Consider the following 14583-nt stretch of genomic DNA (forward strand, 5'->3'; position numbering starts at 1 on the left):
ACAAGCAATGACACATCCAGAAATCCCCTTGGAGAGTCTCAGGGTGAAGGTTTTGGACCTGCCAGCAATTGAGAGGACTAGCCTGGGAGACAGGCTCATGGGGGGGCGGGTTAGTCTGTAGCTTCACAAATCACAGGCAGCCCTGTAGCATCGTAGAGACTAACAAATGCGTTAGGTCAGGAGCTTCCTTGGGCAAGACCCACTTCTAAGCCTGGGAGCGTGGGGGAAGACTTGGTTCTGTCCGAAGAGAAGGCGAGTGCCCTCCCTGTGCCGAGGCTACGCACGGCAGCATCCTCCCTTGGCTGACAGATTCAGGAGAAACAACGGAAGATGGCTGACGTGGCGGATGAAAAATTCAGAGGACGCGTTCAGCAGATCCTTAGGTCTGGGAACCCATCGTGAACAGTACCCGGAGTTCTTGGAGACATTTGTCCCTGGGGTGGCTCCACAACCTGCCTTCCTCTCCCTCCAGCTTGTGGGTTTCTCTGTGGGACTCTGCCAATGAGAAGGAACCACAGGTGTCTCCGTAAGGGGCAGGCAGATGGGCATGCGAGGGCCCAGTGGGCACAGCTACCAAAATCAGTGACCAAAGGGACAGACGTCCCCTGAAGTGGAACCTGCCTAAAGGACTCCACTGAGAGAAGATCTCTCAGCTCAATAATCCTACTCCCTGCGCAGGCTGGAAAACCGGAGCGGCCGTAACCTGCCGAGTGGCCTGCAAAGGAAAAGAGAAGGGGCAGGTACCTTTTCCACTTTCCTTTGCAAACTGTCTCTCAAACACCACCAGTGTCTCCAGGCCAGCTCCTTGGCTCACTCCAGCTGGGCCAAGCCTTCCCCCCCGGAAAGGGGCCGTGATGGCCGGTGGTGAAGGGCTCGCACCGCGAGGCACGGCTCCTCTTCCTGTAGGACCCGCTCTTGGCTTTACCCAGCCAAGCTGTTCAAAAGAACATTGAAGCGGCCACGGCAGCAGCGAGCTGCACGTGTAACCACTCAGGCGTCACTCCTACAACGTGGGGGTCGGGAGGGTGCTGTGTGGTCACTCCTTCAACGTGAGTGCGTGGGGGGGTGAGAAGCTGTGTGTGCACGGTGCAGATTGAGCCTAACCTAGAGGAAACCACAGAGCCAGAGAGGGCATTGCCACTGCAGCCATCAGGTGATCCTTGCCCCATTACTAACCACACCTTCAATCACTGCAAGCAAATAGTTACTCCCTCCCCACCCCTTACGTCCTGTTCTCTGCTTGCTGCCACTCAGCTTGGGCCAGGGCACTAGATTCACTGTGAGTTTACAGCTGTTTTCTTTCCCTGATCCTCCAGCCCTACCACAGTGCTCTAGAGTGCGCGCTGCCAGTGGTTCAGACGGTGGTTTCGTTCCCAGGCCAAACCCCCTGCCACCGAATGACAACACAAGAAACCCCAGAGAAACTTTTCTATTCATGGTTTGTTCCTTCAGAGAGCGAGAGACAGGGAGCTCCCCTTCCACGGTTTTCATGCTGCAGGCCTCGCCTAAGCTGACCACGTCTCTTTAAACAGTCAGCATGCAGAGGGAAGCCCCGCGTTTCAGTTTGGAAGCCTGTGCCCGCGACACAGGCCACAGACACGTGCGCTGTGCATCAGGCCACGAGAAGGAAGAACGGGATAGACTCTCAGCAACACAGCCATCTTTACTAAGGACCACGGGAGTTCAGAAAAACAGCCTCAGCTAACAGACACCCAGTCGCGAACAGAACACCATGCTACTGGACACACAAGAGGCCAATCACAGTCACCAGCACAAAACGGCAACCGCAAGAACGACAACCCAACAGCCGTGCCGGATGCGCGGTGGGAAATGCTGGAGTGACGACAGTGCGAGTGTGCGTCTGCGCGGAGCGTGTGCTGGGGAGGGGGCTCCTTTTGCCTTTAAAACAAGTCAAAGGACGTCCGGCTCTCCCGCAGCTCCAGTGTTTCTTGCACTGTTCTTTTTAGAGGGGAAAATTCCTTTTGCTCCAAGGACGAGGCTCCGTAATAACGTGTTTCGCCAGATACAGAAACGAGGACAGTTGACAAAACGACCCTCACGGCCACCCCTTCCCCCCACACGTGCTCCCCACGCCGCCAAGAAACCCCCGGCGCACGCTTGGCTGCTGCTGCTGCCGCCTTGTGCTTTCTTCCCCAGTTGCTCTCTCCCCCACCCCCCAAACACTGACTTTGAAACGATTCATTCCAGCTCCTGCTCCGCCCAAGGCTGTGAGGGCTCCTGTGCTCCACCCCCTTCGCTTGCAGTCGGACACACCTAGTCTCCCGTGTCGCTGGTTAAAAGCCCCACCCCAAGCAGTGCCCAGCCAGCGGGACCGGATCCCGGCCTGGGCGGTCGGACAAGACGAGGGGGCGTCGGAGTGGGAAGGAAGCATTGGAGACGAGCTGTTTGCTCAATGGAAGCTGAGGTTCCTCTGGCGTAGCCTGTCCGCTCCCCTGCTCTCATACCGTGGTGGCTGGCCCGTAGTGGAACAAGAGCGGGGATGTCTCTTTGATTCGGATGTAGAACTGGCCCTGGGGCCAGGCGCTGTGCAGGGAGAGGGGCAGGAAGTCGTTGGGCAGCCACTGCTCGCTGTCGTCAGACACGAACACTAGTCCAAAGTGATGCAGCTGGTCCTCGCCGTAGCAGAAGGCGCCGGCCTTGCCCGGCGTGCTCCGGGAAAGCTCACTCATCTCCAGCACCGCCAGCTTCACCACCTCTGCTGCCGACGTCTGGGGGGTGACGACCAGCTGCAGAAAGACGGGGGTCAGCGGGGAGGGAGAGAACAGAGGTGGCCCAGGCCTGTAGGCATCAACCAACGCCGCCTGGGCAGATCGATCCCTTGCAAGGGGAAGGCCGTAAGGCCGAGTGCCAACCCTGCACATGTCCCGTCCCTCCCCCTGCTTGGGCCAGTCTGATGGGCACTGCCCTCCGAAGTGCGAACCACTGACAAGCGACCCACCTCCTCGCGACCTGGGCCTGGGGCTGCACTGGGAGCCGGCGGTGCCAGGCCCTCGAGCTGATGGGCCTGTGCTAGCTCTGATGCAGCCTGCAGGCATGGAGGCAAGAGCAGCGGCGGGGGGAGAAGGCAGGCAGCTACTGCCACCCCCCCGTTCCCTCGGCACACTCCTGGGAGCGACGCACAGCACCACCAAGGCACAGCCGTCTCAGCCAGCGGCATTTACAGTGCTGCCACCCAGCCAGTGAGGGCCCAGCCCTGTGTTTTGCCCTGGCCTCTTTGGGGCAGCAGCACACGCTTTGGAGCAGGTATGTCCTGCCTCTGCACCCCACAAGCCGCCCCAGGCTGCTGGCCCGGCCCCAGGGGCAGGCTCGGCTTGCGCAGGAAGCGACGGGAACTTTCAAAAGGGAAAATGAACCCAGAGAGGCGCATTCTCTGCTTGTAACACCCCTGCTAGAGCGACAGCTGGGACTGCACCTGCTTGGGGCAGGCAGCTGGACTTGAGGACTCTGTGGCAGTGACCCGGGATGAGGAGCAGGAAGGCGGCAGCAGGGGAGGGCCATGGGATCCCGGTGAGGGATGGGGGCTCAGGATGCACTGGGAGGGATGGAGATCCAGGACAACGTGCTGCATGGTACCAACACTGGAGAGCAATGACTCCCAAGGGGATGTGGACTCCAGCGGGTGAGGTGTTGGGGAGGGCGGCAAGGCGCGTGCCTCGAGAACATGAGCTCCAAGTGCTCAGGGCTTCTGCACCCACCAGCACCTCCCTCAAGCCCAGCTCTGGCGAGGCTGCCCCCGTGGGGCACAGCCAGGCCCATCCCCCAGGCCCTTCCTCTCCAACGCCCCCACCGTCCCTCGCATCTTTTCAGCCCCCAGCGCAGCAAGGGGGAGCTGCTGCTGACACAGGGCTGCTCGCTCCTGGCGCCTAGGCCTGCTGGGATGCGGGTGGTCTGGCTGCACTGTGGAGTGGCAGCAACAGCCCGGAATTGGAAGGAGCGAAGCCAGTACGCTCAGGCCGTGGGGCAAGGCACCCCATGCCCGACGCGCATTGCCACAGCTGGGCTTGGCTGCTGCTGAGGCGCAGACTCTCCAGCTGCCCCGGGCACAGTGATACCTTGACGCTGGTCTCTTTGGACAGTCCGGTTTCGTACTGAGGACAGACCCGTAAGGTGACTGAGCTGGACTTCTTCCCCCAGCTCGCTAAGCATCCTGGCTCCGGTGGCTCCTGGAAAGTGCGAGTCCACTCGGCTGAGCGTGTCCGGAAGACAGGCTCTGTGCTCCCCAGAGCCTGGCTGTGCTCAGGGCTGGTGGCTGAGCCAGTCCCCAGCCGGAGCAAGCTGCACGGACCTGCCAGCCGGCTCTCTGTGGGGGAGCTGTCGACAGAGCCAGGACAGGACTTCCTGGCCCCCTGGCAGAGGGGTTTGGGGAACTCCAAGCTGCTGGTGCGGACACAGTAGGCCTGACGCTTCTCTGTGATGCGGAGCAGCTCGATCTGCCGGCTGGGGAGGACGAAGTCACTGTCATACAGCTCGGGGAGCAGCCGGGGCTCCTCTGGGAGCAATGGAGGGGCTTTGAGTTCGTGGCTCTGCAGGACGTCAGGGGCACTGTCCCTCAGGCCTCGGGCCATTTTCTTGCCACAGCACTCAGGCCCTGAGGAGTAAACCAGGTCCAGCTCACGGGGGCTCTGGGCCCTGCTGGAGTCATAGTCACTGTCCGTAGCCAGGAATACCTCCGAGGAGCCCTCCTCATCCGAGACCCCGTGGGAATCTGCTGGGAGCAAAACGGCAGAGGAAAGTCACCACTTCTCTTGGGCAGTGCCCCAGGCCGGGGAGACATCACACCCCATCACCCCCTGCTGCGGGCTGGGACAGCTGCACGTCTACATCCACCTCGGGGGAGCTGGCTGGCGCCTCGCTCCCAGGGTCACAAGTGAGCACATCGCCAAGTCAGAAGCCTCTGGGCTTCCAATTTCCAGCACTTACTGCCACAAGCCTGTGGCCAGAATTAAAAGCTGAGCCACTAAAGAGGGGTCTGAAAACCAGACTGTGACATTTGCCATGGGGCTTTTCACCCAGTGCGAGAGCTGCAGGAAACGCTGCTGCCTGATCGAACACCTCTCTCCCCATCCTCCTTGACTTTAGCTACAGACCCCCAGGCCACGAACCCGCCATGCCTGAGCTCTCAGCCCGACCCTGACTCCTTCCCTGTGCCACAGACGAGCAGGGCCTATGTGACCTGGGGCACCTGGCACAAGGGAACTGTCACCCTGGCTTCGCCCTGGTCTGCCACCTTCTGCTTTCCGGAGCCTGCTACGCTGAGCCTGAGAAACACACCAAGCCAGCAGGGCAGCCGCATTCCCGTCTGCCCCTTGGCTCAGTAACACAGCTGCTGGCTGTGCTGATTCCAGGCAGCCACTGCGATGAAAATCTCCAGGCCACTCCCTGCAGCTTTTCCACAGCTGTGGTACTGGAGGCGGAGTGCACCTAGATTAATTTTCCAGATCCCAGGGGGCATCTGCAGGGCTGCGACTTAGAGGCACCTGTGTGCTGAGCCAACCGGGTACCAAAGCTCCCGAACCGGCACTCAGGCATTCCACTGCGTGGGGCCAAGCCTGTCTTTTGTGTGTGTGCGCCTAGCCCAAGGGAGCACTGAGCCACGAGTGAGCCTTGTGGGAAGCCCACCATGGCTGCTACAGGGTAATGCAGCATGTGGCCTTTGCCGCAAGTCTGTCTTCTATTCGTAACCTCAGACAAGCATCAGAGGGGGCTGGGTACCAAACCCTCCTGCCCTCAGCTGAGTCCGAGACCGCCAGCCCCTTGGCCCCTGAGCACCCCCAGGCAGACGTCATGCCCAGCAGCCATGACGCAGCTGCAACACGCCCCTGGTGTGTCATACACGGCTTGAGCGGGGGCTGCAGGAGGCACCAGGCCCTTACCGGAGTTGAGCTTGCGGCTGGTTTCTGGGGAGGGGGTGGGCGAGGGGAGGTAGTCCAGATGGGAGGATGTGGACTGGGTTTTCTCCTTCGTCGCACTGCTGGAGTCACTGAGGAACCAGGTGAGAGAAATGCCACAGGCTGGCTGCTTGTACCGGGCGTGCTGCAAGGCGTCCATCATCCACCGCATCTCACGCCAGATCTCATCCATTTGCTGCCAGGGTGAGAGATGAAGAACCTTTACTAAGCCACAGGTCCTGCCCTCCCAGCACACCCCTGGCCAGGGCATCCAGGGGCTGGGAGAGCGATCACAGCGCCGAGGGCGTAACAGCACCTAGTAATCTGCACAGCTTTTCCTCGGCGGGTCAGAAAGCGAGACGCTAGCAACGCATCTCAGACACTGAGCACCGGGGAACCCTTAGCGTACCCATCCTCGCAGCGTAGGACAGGGCTGTCCTCCCCAGTGGAGGGAGTGGATCTGAGGCACAGACCAGAGGTACGGCCCATCTCTGTGGTCACACAGGACATGTGGCAGAGCAGAGAACTGAACCCAGAGCTCCCGTAACACCCTGATCACTGGGCCATACTTCCTCTCCCCTGGCTAGTGGAGAAACTGCAGCACCGTGTAGAGCTGGTGCCCTGCAACCAGCAGCTCTCTTAGCTCCCAGCATGGAGCCCTAAGCCCTGCAATGCACTGTCATGATTGCCTAGTGCCTTAAAGAGCCCACGCCCTGCGCAAGAACGCCTCGCTCTGGGGACAGGAACTCTGGAGGCAAAGGCTGTAAGCAGGATGCACATGCAACGAGAAGTCCTGTGGCACCTTAGAGACCACCAGATTTGCTGGAGCACCAGCGTTTGTGGGGAACAATCTGATTCGCCAGGTGCACACAGCCTACGAACTTCTGCTCCAGTCAATCTGTTCGTCAGTAAGGTGCCACAGGACTGCCGGTGGTTTTCGAGGATACCGACTGACACGGCGCCCCCTTGGATACATAGTGGGCACATAAAGAGCCGGTCCCAGAGCGCAGGTGCTTACGCTCGGAGAGCAGGAGGGGAGCTGGGCTTACCGTGAGCATGGTAAGGGGAGCGCGGCAGCAGAGCAGGGGTGGCTTGGCAGAGAACCTACTGCTGCCTCTCGCCTGTGGCCATCACTGCAGGCTGTGAGATGTACTGTAAAGGGTCCTCCAGGCCAGGGAGATGGTACGTCCAGTTTGGTCAGAAAAGCCCCTGGTCAAGCCCTGTCCTTGCTTCCAGATTTGTTTCTTACTTTTTGCAAAAATGGGCACGTGTTCCTTCCTCCCACTGGTGCCACTGGCCCATCACGCTGGCCGCAGCCAACACCTGCTTGTTAAGAAGGGGCCCTGGTGCAGTGGCACTCACGGGGGCAAGCGAGTGGCCTGCCCTTGGCAGGAGGAGGTTGGGCTGGAAGGGGTCCAGTGGGATGTAAAGGGGCTGGGGGGCTGGCAGAATTCAAGCCAGCAAAAGGGACAGCCTCTAGTCGGGGCCAGCTGCGTTCCAGTGACCTGCGACAGTGTGCAGTGGGGGGCCGGTCAGGTTCCAGTGACCAGGACAGTGTGCAGTGAGGGGCCGGCCGGGTTCCAGTGACCTGTGACAGTGTGCAGTGGGGGGCCGGTCAGGTTAAAGTGACCTGTGACAATGTGGAGTTGGGAGGCCGGCCGGGTTCCAGTGACCTCTGACAGTGTAGAGTCGGGGGGCTGATTGGGTTCCAGTGACCAGGACAGTGTGGAGTGGGGGGGCCAGTCGGGTTCCAGTAACCAGGACAGTGTGCAGTGAGGGGCCGGCCGGGTTCCAGTGACCTGTGACAATGTGCAGTGGGGGCCGGTCAGGTTCCAGTGACCAGGACAGCATGGCGTAGGGGGCTGGCCAGGTTCCAGTGACCAGGACAGTGTGCAGTGGGGGGCCAGCTGGGTTCCAGTGACCTGTGACAGTGTGCAGTGGGGGGCCGGTCAGGTTCCAGTGACCTGTGACAGTGTGGAGTTGGGAGGCTGGTCGGGTTCCAGTGACCAGGACAGTGTGGAGTAGGGGGCTGGCCAGGTTCCAGTGACCAGGACAGTGTGCAGTGGGGGGGCCGGTTGGGTTCCAGTGACCAGGACAGTGTGCACTGGGGGGTCAGCCGGGTTCCAGTGACCTGTGACAGTGTGGAGTTGGGGGGCTGGTTGGGTTCCACTGACCAGGACAGTGTGCAGTGGGGGGTTGGCCAGGTTCCAGTGACCAGGACAGTGTGGAGTGGGGGGGCCGGTTGGGTTCCAGTGACCAGGACAGTGTGCAGTGGGGGGTCAGCCGGGTTCCAGTGACCTGTGACAGTGTGGAGTTGGGGGCTGGTCGGGTTCCAGTGACCAGGACAGTGTGGAGTGGGGGGTTGGCTGGGTTCCAGTTACCAGGACAGTGTGGAGTGGGGGGGCCGGTCGGGTTCCACTGACCAGGACAGTGTGCGGTGGGGGGCCAGCCGGGTTCCAGTGACCAGGACAGTGTGGAGTGGGGGGCTGGCTGGGTTCCAGTGACCAGGACAGTGTGCAGTGGGGGAGCCGGTTGGGTTCCAGTGACCAGGACAGTGTGCAGTGGGGGGCTGGCTGGGTTCCAGTGACCAGGACAGTGTGCAGTGGGGGGCCGGTCGGGTTCCAGTGACCTGTGACAGTGTGGGAAGTCACCTTGGGCAAGTGGCTGGGGCCAGCCCTGGGGGTGTTGGGAACTGGGGCCAGCTCCACACAGTGTCCCATTTCCCCTTTGAGAAATATGCTCCTCCTACTTAACACAGGACAGCAGAGCTAATAACCACCGTGGAGATGGCCATGGCCTGCGGGATCCCTAACACCCACTGATTCCAAAGGGGGTTGGAGGCCTGAAGGCCTTGGAGTCTCCGAGCCTGTGAGCCGTGGATCAGACCTACCACAGCGGGCACTCTGACGCCAGACGGGGAGCCGCTGGACAGCCTGCACAGAGTGGTGGCCGGGCAGCCCAGCCCTGAGTCAGCCCCCTCACTGCCACCCACCTGGATGTAGTCCTGCACCTGCTGGTGCCTCTGCTTAGCCGTGGCGAGCTCAGCGTCGGAGAAGGCCTCCCGGAGGCTCTGCTGGGAGAGCAGAGACTCCAGCTCCAGCAGCGCAGACACCTGGCAGTACTGGCTGATGAACTCGCGGTCGTAGGTGAAGAAGTGAACTGGAGAAAGGGAGGGGAGAGGCTCTGGTGAGGGAGGGGCACCGTGGACGCCGCATGAACAGAGCGGCCCCAGCAGAGGTGCAGCCAGGATCCCCAGGGCAGGGCTGCACACACACCACGGCTGTTCGCCCGGGGGAACAGCAGCGCCCAAGGAGTATGGACAAAGGGTCAGCTTTTGCTATCCCAACTGGCTCTGCACCAGCCCTCGAGCCGCAGAGCCAGCCCCAGGGCCAAGCCTGGATCTCAGGCTTGCTCAGAGAAGTGACACCGCGGCCGGCCCTCCACACAGCACCTGTGCGCCGGGGGAGTGGGATGCTCTCTGGAGTGCGGGGGGCCAGCAAGCGCGTGTGGCTGGCAGCCCTGGCAGCTCGCGCAATAACACCCCAGCAGCCCGTCTCGTGAGCCCTGTGCCGACCCCACAAACAGAGCCACTTCAGCTGCCTCCTCCGCAAGCCGGGGCGCAAAAGTGGGCCTCATATCTACAGCAGCCGGCCCAGGTCCTCGCCTCCCTGGAGCTCCTGGTTCCCGAAGAGACCACAGCCCAGTCGGGGCCAGCAGAAGACCTTCCCCTTCCACCACACAGGAGAGCACAAGGCAGACCACCAGCGCCTGGAAGAAGAGACCCATCTCTCCCTGGGGACTGGGTCACACTCCTCTCACCAAGGGCACCTGCACTGCTAGCTGCTCTCTCTCCCCTGGCTCCGCTAGGGCACTAGTGCGCAGGAAGCACACAGGACCCAAAGCTTGGGAGGGGTCTGGTGGAGAGGGAAGGCAGGAAAAGTGCAAGGGGCAGTGCTCCAGGGCTGTACCATGCAAAGCACAGTCCGAGGCAGGGCCGGGCAGGCTGCCTTCGCTGCCCTTCTCACCTAGCTCAAATATCTGGAGCGGCAGGGTGAGGAAGCCAGAGCATGGGGTGTAGGGAGTATTCTGCCCGGGGGCAGTGCAGACGTCGTCGGATGGAGGAAGCAGCAGGAGAAAGGAAACCTGCCCCCCGAAGTCCAGCACCTCCTGACTGTACAGGCGGAAGTCCTTAGCCTGCGGAGTTCAAGCAGAGACGACGTCCCATCAGCGCAGCAGTTGCTGGCCCTCGGCATCCAAGGCAGGAAGCCCCGAGGTCTGGCTGATGTTGGGTTCTGGTGCCAAGCGTCACTGCTTCCCACGTGACAAAGCTCCCCAGGGATGGGGAGATCAGTAACATCCCTCATGCATGCTGGGCGCCACTGTGGTGTTCTGCCTATTTCCACCCCAAGCCCCCTTTGTTCTGGCATGGCTTAGACCCACTGCCCTGCTGCTGACACAAGTCAGCTTCCCTAGGGCAACGCCGGAGATGGAGAGAGTGCACGACTCCCCGACTTCCCTCCGCAGCACGACTCCCCGACTTCCCTCCCTCCCTTGACCCAGCCCGGCCCAGCCAGGTATTTGCATGTGCACCCAGTGCTGAGCGTGAAGGTGCTCAGCAGCCTATGAACGCTGCCGAGTCAGGGGCCGAGGTGGAGACTAAGTGGGAGGCAGGGACTGGTTCTCAGGGGCCCAGTGAGGTGGGCTCCCGCCAGACGTTGGCTCCTGTCACTGCAGCGAGGCACCTCAGGCAGAGCTGGGTGCTTTGGCCAAGCCGAACACGTGAGTCTGTGTTAGCCACTAGGGCCTTTCGGAGGCGGGGCAGTGTCAGAGGCAGGGAGCCCCACCGGGGCTGAAGGAACAGAATCGACACTTGAACCAGCCAAGGGGCCGGTCCCACCACCAGAGGCTGAGGTGGCAGCCCAGCCTGCAACTCCAGCCGCTCCTCCCAGCCCTGCGGCACCACCCCTACCTCGTGCAGGGGGATGTTCACCAGGTTCACCAGCTCCTTAATGGCCCCTCGTAGCTCCTGATACAAGGGAGCCTGGGACGTCTCAGGCTCAGGCTCAGTGGGACTCGGCTCCTCCAAGTTGGCCAGGTTCTGCAGCCACTCCCACTCCTCCCTGGAGAAGGAGAAACAACCACAGACTCACCATCCGCTGCCATCAGCCCGTGGCACATATGAGGGGCCCTGGCGTTCATCCCTGAGAGGCAGGCTGGGCTTTGCCCTGCTGCGTGGGGATGCAGCAGCTCTCGTAACAGCTGCCCTGCTGGTGGAAAAGCAACGGGTGAGAGCCCTGGGCCCTGCTTTGACCCTCGGCTACAGGAACTAGCGCTGGGCCGTGGGCCAGTGACAGCTTGCGGAGTGGCTGCTGGTTGGGTTGGAGCAGAGCGAGAAGCTCAGGATGGCTGGGATGATTGTGGGGACGAGGCCAGCAGCAGAGCTGGGCTTGCAGGGTCTGATCCTGGCTGTCACTCGGGTGCACTGCCTGCCCACCTGGAGACGTTGGGATTGGGCCGTACTTTCACATGGCAAAGGATGTTGGGTAAGCGTTCAGGCACCAGCACGCGGATCTGATCCACTGCACTGCAGAGCTTCAGGTAGCCCAGGTAGAGGCCAGGGGCGAGCGCTTGGCTGCTTCGCTGGTGGTAAGCCAGCTTGTCCTGAGCGGGGAGAAGAGGCCAAGGTAAAGCATTGCCTGTGGCAGCCTCGCCCTCTCTGGCTCTCCACACCAGTGCCAGAGGGACAATGGCAGGGGTGGGGCCATCGGGGGCTGCTCTGAGGAAGTCTCCCCTTGGGCTCCCTGCCCCAGAGGAGTCGTCTGACCCGACGCAGCCTGGACCTCCCACTGAGCTCCTTGGTCGTTTCATCGGCACGTCCTGCCTGCGGCCAGGGCAGCCCCCCACTAACAACAGCTGAGCCGGAAGGACTGGCCCCACACGAGAGAACTGCTGCCTGACTGCTGGCCCCCGCTGCAATCCCCCGACTTGAGAGCCGTGGAACCAAACCTCGCTGGCATTTACCGAGGCTTTGGGGGAGCTGCTGCAAGCACCCCACTTCTAGGGCCCCTGGAGAGCTTGTGCCGACAGACACAGGGCTGAAGGGAACGGGAAGGAGCGCGACCACAGGGAAGGAGCCAGAGGGAAGGCCAGGCCCTCAGGGATGGGGAGCGTCTTTGTCGGGGTTTGCTGACAGGCTGGGGAAAGAAATGGCACAGGGAAGCAGCAAAAGGCGCAACAGGATGCAAACGAGCTAACTGAGTACCGGGAGACCTAGATAAGCACATAAGAATGGCCACACTGGGTCAGACCAAAGGTCCTGGAGATCTGGGGGCATGGAGCGGGTCGGGAAGGGAAGAGCTGTTCCAGTGTCCAGTCTGGCGACAGTGGCCAATGCCAGGTGCCCCAGAGGGAGTGGACCGAACAGTTATCGGTCAGGCGAGCTCTCTCCTGTCATTCCTCTCCAGCTCCTGACGAACAGAGGGCAGGGACACTGTTCCTTAGCCATCCTGGTTAACAGCCACTAAGGGACCTAACCTCCACGAATTTATCCTGTTCTAGCCCTGGCCGTCACAGCCTCTCTGGCGAGGAGTTCCACAGCTTGACTGTGCGCTGTGTGAAGAAGAACTTTCTTTTATGTGTGTTAAACCTGCTGCCCATTCATTTCATTTGCTGTCCTCTAGTTCTGATATCGGAGGGGTAGCCGTGTTAGTCTGGATCTGTAACAGCAATGAAGGGTCCTGTGGCACCTTATAGACTAACAGGAAAGTTTTGAGCATGAGCTTTCGTGAGCACAGACTCACTGATGAAGCATCTGATGAAGTGAGTCTGTGCTCACGAAAGCTCATGCTCAGAACTTTCCTGTTAGTCTATAAGGTGCCACAGGACCCTTCGTTGCTGTTCTAGTTCTGATGTGATGGGAACCAGTAAATAATTTTTCCTTGTTCACTTTCTCCACACCACTCATAATTCTATATTCCTCTTTCACATCCCCCTTCAGTCTCCCCTTTTCTACGCTGAAGTGTCCTAGTCTCTTTAATCTCTCTTCCTAGGGGACCCGTTCCAAACCCCTAGTCATTTTAGTTGCCCTTTTCTGAACCTTTTCTAATGGTGAGATGTCTGTTTTGAGGTGAGGAGACCACATGTGTACGCAGTATTTAAGATGTGGTCAGCTGTGCATTTATGTAAGGGCAATAACATATTCTCCGACTTATTCCCTATCCCATTTTTTCTAACACCCTGTTGGCTTTTCAGACTGCTGCTGCACGCTGCGTGGATGTGTTCAGAGAACTATCCATGACGACTCCAAGATCTCTCTCCTGATGAGTTGTAGCTAAATTAGCCCCCACTGCACTGTGTGGACAGCGCAGGTTATTTTTTCCAATGTGCATGACTTTACATTTATCCACATCACACTTCATTTGCCAATGAGAGCACCTGAGGGCCTTGCCACTGACTGCTCAGGGGAAGCAGGGCCCAGACTGGCTCCTGGCCTTTTTCGCCCTCACCCCCGCCCAAGCCCTCCGTGGGCTTGAGAACAGGCACCTGCAGCGTCATCAGCAGCATGTCCAGAGAGGTGGGCTCTTCTGGAGAGGAGACGGACTTGCGGCTGGACTGCAGCTTGGAGATGGGGACCCACCGGACACTCTCAAAGGTCTGGCTGGTTTTCACCTCCTTCAGCGTCACCAACAAGATGTTGCCCTGCTTGTCTTTGATGGGCTCAAAGAAGACCTGTCCCAGGTCCTGGATTCCTAGCAGTCCCTTCACAGACAGACGGACAGACAGTCAGAAGGCTTGTCACAGGGCAGCAGGGATGGATCTGGCTCTGCTGGAAGCCAGCCACTCCCCACCCTGAGAGGAGCCTTTTCTGTGTCTGGGGAGGGGGCTGGAGTCGACAGGCCGCCCTGGGCCAGAGGCGAGCTGAGGATGGCACCTCTTCACACCCGCCGCTGACCGGCCAGGGCTGCAGGGTGCAGAGAGCCCGGCTCACTGAGACCCCCTGCAGCTGGGCTGTCATCCCCGCCCCTCCGCTCACCTGCATCTGGGAGATGGCTAGCAGCATCTGGAAGCGTGTCTGCAGGACGCAGGAGCAGGACGACTGGGAGACAGTGAGGCACTGACGCAGCCACAGGATCTCATCCCACATGCAGGAGACCTTCCGGAGAGGAGCAAAGCCATCACCAGCACGCCCCCACCCCCTCGCCCAGCAGACCCCTGCACGGGGCAGGGACAGCTCAGTGGCTTGAGCACTGGCTTGCTAAACCCGGGGCTCTGAGTTCAGTCCCTGCGGGGGCTGTTTACAGGTCTGGGGCAAACAGATTAAAAGGGAATCTGTCAGGGCTGGTGCGTGGCTCTGCCATGAGCAGGGGACTGCATTCCATGGCCTCTCCAGGTCCCTTCCAGCCCTGTGAGACAGATGTAAGTCCACATGTTATTAGAGAGGCAGCCTAGCCCTGCGGAGAAGGGTACGCGGCCCACGGCACGTGGATGTGCTATTTCGTCTCCCTTAAAGGCCAGGCTGCAGGCGGGGTGCCCGCACTCAGGCAGGGGAGAAGCATCACCCAGGCAGATTCTCCAGCAGTACAGGAAGCGGAACTAGCGGCAGCCCTGGAAATGGCGTGTGCCCTAGCTGGGGCTGCTGGCTGCCCATGGAGCTCGGCACTAGCGGGAGCTGTGC

General features: G+C 60.6%; 1 protein-coding gene across 4 annotated transcripts in view; it reads right to left on the reverse strand.

The window, feature by feature from the left end:
• Positions 1-2118: 2118 nt before the first annotated feature.
• Positions 2119-14583, reverse strand: part of LOC142021595 (ankyrin repeat and fibronectin type-III domain-containing protein 1-like) — a 395272-nt gene continuing 382807 nt past the window's right edge. For all 4 annotated transcript variants that reach the window (XM_075010621.1, XM_075010622.1, XM_075010624.1 and 1 more), the window contains 9 exons: positions 13942-14061; positions 13452-13667; positions 11404-11570; positions 10879-11029; positions 9935-10103; positions 8902-9068; positions 5895-6105; positions 4074-4726; positions 2119-2747 (listed from right to left, as the gene is read on the reverse strand). In XM_075010621.1, the coding sequence (XP_074866722.1) occupies positions 2460-2747; positions 4074-4726; positions 5895-6105; positions 8902-9068; positions 9935-10103; positions 10879-11029; positions 11404-11570; positions 13452-13667; positions 13942-14061 (2142 nt within the window). In that variant the 3' untranslated portion in view covers positions 2119-2459. The remainder of the gene's footprint in view (positions 2748-4073; positions 4727-5894; positions 6106-8901; positions 9069-9934; positions 10104-10878; positions 11030-11403; positions 11571-13451; positions 13668-13941; positions 14062-14583) is intronic.

This window comes from Carettochelys insculpta, chromosome 16 (assembly GCF_033958435.1).
Source record: "Carettochelys insculpta isolate YL-2023 chromosome 16, ASM3395843v1, whole genome shotgun sequence".
NCBI classification, from domain to species: Eukaryota; Metazoa; Chordata; order Testudines; family Carettochelyidae; genus Carettochelys; species Carettochelys insculpta.